Source organism: Drosophila hydei, unplaced genomic scaffold (genome assembly GCF_003285905.1).
Source record: "Drosophila hydei strain 15085-1641.00,03,60 unplaced genomic scaffold, DhydRS2 tig00008135-arrow-pilon, whole genome shotgun sequence".
Lineage (NCBI taxonomy): Eukaryota > Metazoa > Arthropoda > Insecta > Diptera > Drosophilidae > Drosophila > Drosophila hydei.
Genome location: NW_022045844.1, coordinates 1,028,797 through 1,033,543, shown reverse-complemented (window position 1 = coordinate 1,033,543; position 4,747 = coordinate 1,028,797). Strand labels below are relative to the sequence as shown.

General features: G+C 42.5%; 1 protein-coding gene across 1 annotated transcript; it reads left to right on the top strand.

The window, feature by feature from the left end:
* The first annotated feature begins 1,842 nt into the window (after positions 1-1,842).
* LOC111598742 (probable cytochrome P450 12d1 proximal, mitochondrial) lies at positions 1,843-3,529 on the top strand. Its single transcript, XM_030225625.1, has 3 exons — positions 1,843-2,210; positions 2,266-2,382; positions 2,444-3,529. The coding sequence occupies exons 1-3, from the start codon at positions 1,852-1,854 to the stop codon at positions 3,462-3,464; spliced, it is 1,497 nt and encodes a 498-aa protein (XP_030081485.1). The 5' UTR covers positions 1,843-1,851; the 3' UTR covers positions 3,465-3,529.
* Positions 3,530-4,747: the final 1,218 nt, after the last annotated feature.

Genomic DNA, 4,747 nt, shown 5'->3' with positions numbered 1-4,747 from the left:
ACTGTGCTCCACAGCTGCACCCCAGCGAGTGCTGCCGTTGAAACGTGCATCGAAATTATGAGTGCCTAACCCGTGCCTTCAAATTTAAAATGAATGCAGTTGCCCTGGCGTTTATGCCATTAACATTTCTCTCTTATATACATAATTGCTAAAGTAGATATTATTTCCAGCAGTAACTATATATGGTAATAGTAGTTATCATCAACTAACTTTTAATTAAATATTAGATATGTTTTGATATATTTTCAGAATAAGTAAAATCTGTATTTCATCGCATAAACAGTGTAAAGGATACTTGTATATTACGTAGTGGACTCGTGTGCGCGTGTGTATCTCTGTGCACATTGGTGTCAGGCAGCCAAACAGCTGAAATTGTTTGGGGTTAATTAAGCGCGACATGTGTGGCATTGTATGCATTTGTGCAGCAACTGTGGCTGCGACTGTGACTCCGACTCCAGTTTGGCGGCGCACGCCCGCAAGTGTGAATAGGCTCCGGCAGCTGGAGCCTCGGCCGCTAAACAATGCTACATAATAGACAAATTACCAGCCGCGTCGGTTCATTATGTTGCGATTGCCACCGCTGATGCATTTATGAAGCGGTTGCAACACCCACCAAGTTCTTGACTGTGTGAGGCTAAATTGATTTATGAAGCGAGCACTTCATGCTCCCCCACCCTGAAACCTGTTGAGCTAATCGGCTGCTGCGCCTATGCACTTATTAATGCTGACAAAAATAAAATAAAAATGTTTAAGAAATCGTAAAATAAATAAGATACTTGGCATTACAAATTGTTGAGATTGTTGAGATATCTGTATACATATGCCAAGCGGATGCCAAACGCCGTGGGGCGTAACGCGTGGCGACCAAAGTAATGCCTACGTTGCTGACCAGCACAAGGACCAAGAACCAGGGCCGAAAGCAATGGCAACAGGCCTAAAAATAAACAAAATCATTCACCTTAAGGCATAATCAAAGTTTATGGTTGACAAGGTACATAAACGGAGCGCTCTTAGGGCGGCTCGTGTGGTGTGGCGGAAATCTCTGTATGGCAACGTTTGAATACACCAGAGTCAATATTTACAATTGGAATATATGCACAGGTAATCATCAACAATTAGTGGCTGGTCAAACAAACATAGTATACTATAAAAATATATATACTATATATTTATAATATATATTATTCGACCATTCGTTTTTGCATTTCATCAGCTGCCAAGAACACTTTAGCGATCGCCTATTTTGCTCAGTACACAAAGCTCTTGTTATCAAGCAGAAAACTTTTAATACAATTACAAACAAGTGCATTGATGTTTATATGTATTTCGATCTATGTATGTAACAAAAGGGATCGAATGTGCCGAGTCATATAAACAAAGCATTTTTATATCATTCTGACCAAGCAGCTTTTTGCTTCGCCATTGAATGAAGCAACCAGTTCTTATATTTGCCACGCGTAAGACATACCTGACGAGTATGAGCAGCAGCTTACTGTATACATATATATGTGTTGATAAGCAAGAGAGTGGGATTGAGTGAGAGAGGGAGAGAGACAAGCGCAGAGAAAGAGAGAGCGAATGAGCTACGATGCTTTACTCGTTGAGCTGCGATCACCTATAAAGACGGCACCAACGTTAAACAATTTTTAGTTTTAGCTGCGCGCTGGTTACGAACAGTCGCAGTTGATAACAGTTAATTAAAAATTACAATATTCAAATGGCCCTTATCAAAGCACCGCTGACAGCGCGACAAATTGCGCTGCTCGGCGCCAGATCGGTGCAAACGGCGACTGTGATGAACGTGAGCTACAAATGATTGTGGAATAAAAACAATTGGATGAAATGAAATGAATGCAATTTCTCTTACAGCCCTCTGATGATGTGGCTGCTGTACAAGTGCGACCTTTTAAAGAGGTGCCTAGGCCAGGAAAATTGAAGTTTATGCGCGGCTTTATGCCAGGTGGAGAGTTTCATGATACTTCATTCATGGAGTTTACCGATGCTATGCGTAAGCGTTATGGCAATATCTTTATAATACCCGGCACATTGGGACGCAAGGATTGGGTGGCTACCTTCAATACCAAAGATATTGAGACAGTGTTTCGCAACGAAGGCATTTGGCCACATCGCGAGGGTCTCGATTCGTTGGTTTACTTTCGCGAGCACATAAGACCGGAAGTATTTGCCGAGAGGAAAGGCCTTATAGCTTCGTGAGTTGCGGATTACTTATATCAAATCATCCGGTAAAGCGTTCTTCTTATGCAGGCAACACGAGGAGTGGGGCAAGTTCCGATCAGCTGTGAATCCGGTGTTCATGCAGCCCAAAGGTCTCAAGGTCTACTACCAACCGCTGTCGAACATTAACAACGAGTTCATTGAGCGGTAAGTACACAGCGCTTTGGACAATAATCAAAAATAATTGATTTATAAATTGCTGGTAAAGCATCAAAGAGATACGCGATCCACAGACCCTAGAAGTGCCTGCCAATTTCGAGGAGGAAATGAGCCGATTGGTCTTCGAGTCGATTGCTCTGATTGCCTTCAATCGCGAACTGGGCATCATACGCAAGCAGCGTGATAACAACGACGCCTTGATACTGTTTAAAACGGCAAGGCAGACTTTTCAGTTATCTTTTAAGCTGGACATACAGCCCTCAATATGGAAATTTGTATCTACGCCCACCTATCGCAAATTAATGCGTGCTTTGAATGAGAGCTTAGACGTTGCCCAGCGCTTGATAGAGGAAAGTCGTCTGGATATGGAGCGTCGCCGCCAGGCAGGAGAACAGATCTCCCAAGCCAGCATGATGGATCGAATGATGAGTATTGATCCGAAAGCAGCTGTTGTTATGAGCCTGGACATGCTTATGGCCGGTGTCGACGGCAGTTCCACGTTTTTGTCTGCTCTCTTGCTGTGCATGAGCCAAAATCCTGAGAAGCAGCAGAAGTTGCGAGAGGAACTGCTGCGTGTTATGCCGACCAAGGATACCGTACTGGACGAGGAAAATATGAAGGATATGCCCTATTTGCGGGCTGTTATCAAAGAGGCTTTGCGCTACTATCCCAATGGAGTGGGCACCTTCCGCCAGTGCATGACAGACGTTACCCTTTCGGGCTATAATATACCCAAAGGCACACAGATTTTACTAGGTGCCAATGCTCTGCTGAAGGATGAAGCGTATTTCCCACGTGCCAATGACTATCTGCCGGAGCGCTGGCTACGTGATCCACAGACCAACAAGAAGATCCAGGTCACTCCGTTTACGTATCTACCATTCGGCTTTGGACCTCGCCAGTGCATTGGCAAGCGTATTGTCGATCTTCAAATGGAGACTACACTGGCCAAAATCATTCGCAACTTCTATGTGGAGTTCAACTACGATGCATCCAAGCCGTATAAGTCGCTATTCCTAATGGAACCAGCCATTGCTTTCCGCTTCAAGTTTACCGACGTGGAGAAATGAAGCAAATCGATTATTTTTTTAATTTGTATATAAATTTTACTTATAGAGGTGTTATCAAAACTATGTAATGTATATATAAGATAAATGTTTTTTTTTTGTTTTTGTTTTCTTATCAAATACTTGCATTTGTAAACTGATTATAGAGACTTGATACGTACATGTAATTACTGACTGCCCATTGTAAAGTCATAAATATAATTGTTATATATTTTTGTGCGGACTTTAGCTGAGCGAGATATCTGTCTAAATAGATTAAGAAGTGGTTTTGCTAAGAATGGTTTCTTAAGTTACTTAAATCATTTTCTTTATCCACTGATGCCAAGCCGTTGTGCAAGTAACTTATCATTTTTAACGCCTTGCTCGACAACAGTGGCTGTCGTCAGTCGAGCCTCGATCTGTCTTCACACAGCAGCAACAATATTTTTGGCACGCAGCCTAGTCTTTAGACAAGGCAAGGTATTAAATGTGAGCCTGTCATTCGAGCTACATATATATTCACGCCAACTGCTAAGCTATATTTGGATCACTGTGCTTCCCTTTACACTGCGCTTCCCTTTACCAAACAGCTGTAAGAAGTTCATATATTTCTAGTTTGATCAACAATCCTGCCAATGATTCAATAAAATATGTAAATTTAATGAAAATTGTGAGCCACGACAAATATCATGCCTGATATATTCATTTAATGCGTGTCAGGCAGCCATTTCATGTATTTTATATGTATTTATTAACGCTGGCAAAAACGCAGTGCCAGAAATCGCAGAATAAATAAAATACTTGGCATTACAAATTGCTGCGATTTTGCCTGTGACAGCCCCATTCCAATTGCAAAAGGATGCCAAACGCTGTGGGGCGCAACGCGTGGCGAGCAAAAGTAACGCAGAATTATGCGTGCGTTGCTGACCAGCACAAGGACGCAGCCACATGGTCGAGAGTATCCTTGTTGTTATTCCAACGGCAACAGGCCTAAAAAATAAACAAAATCATTCACCTTAAGGCATAATAAAAGTTTATGGTTGACAATATACATAAAGAGGACGCCACTGTTGGGGAGTTTCGTGTGGTCTGGCAAAACAATGCCCGGAGCTTGGCTCCGGCAGTTTAAGCGGAAATCCCTGTATGGGAACGTTTAACGCTATTAAAGGATTTGCACTTGGATACAGCCAGCGTCAATATTTGCCGCCAGTTGGCTGGCTGACTGCGTTTCCAATAACCATTACGGAATTGCGAAAATTTGCGCACAGCTTCGCACAGCGGGCAAAAACAAATAGTTTCGCACACTA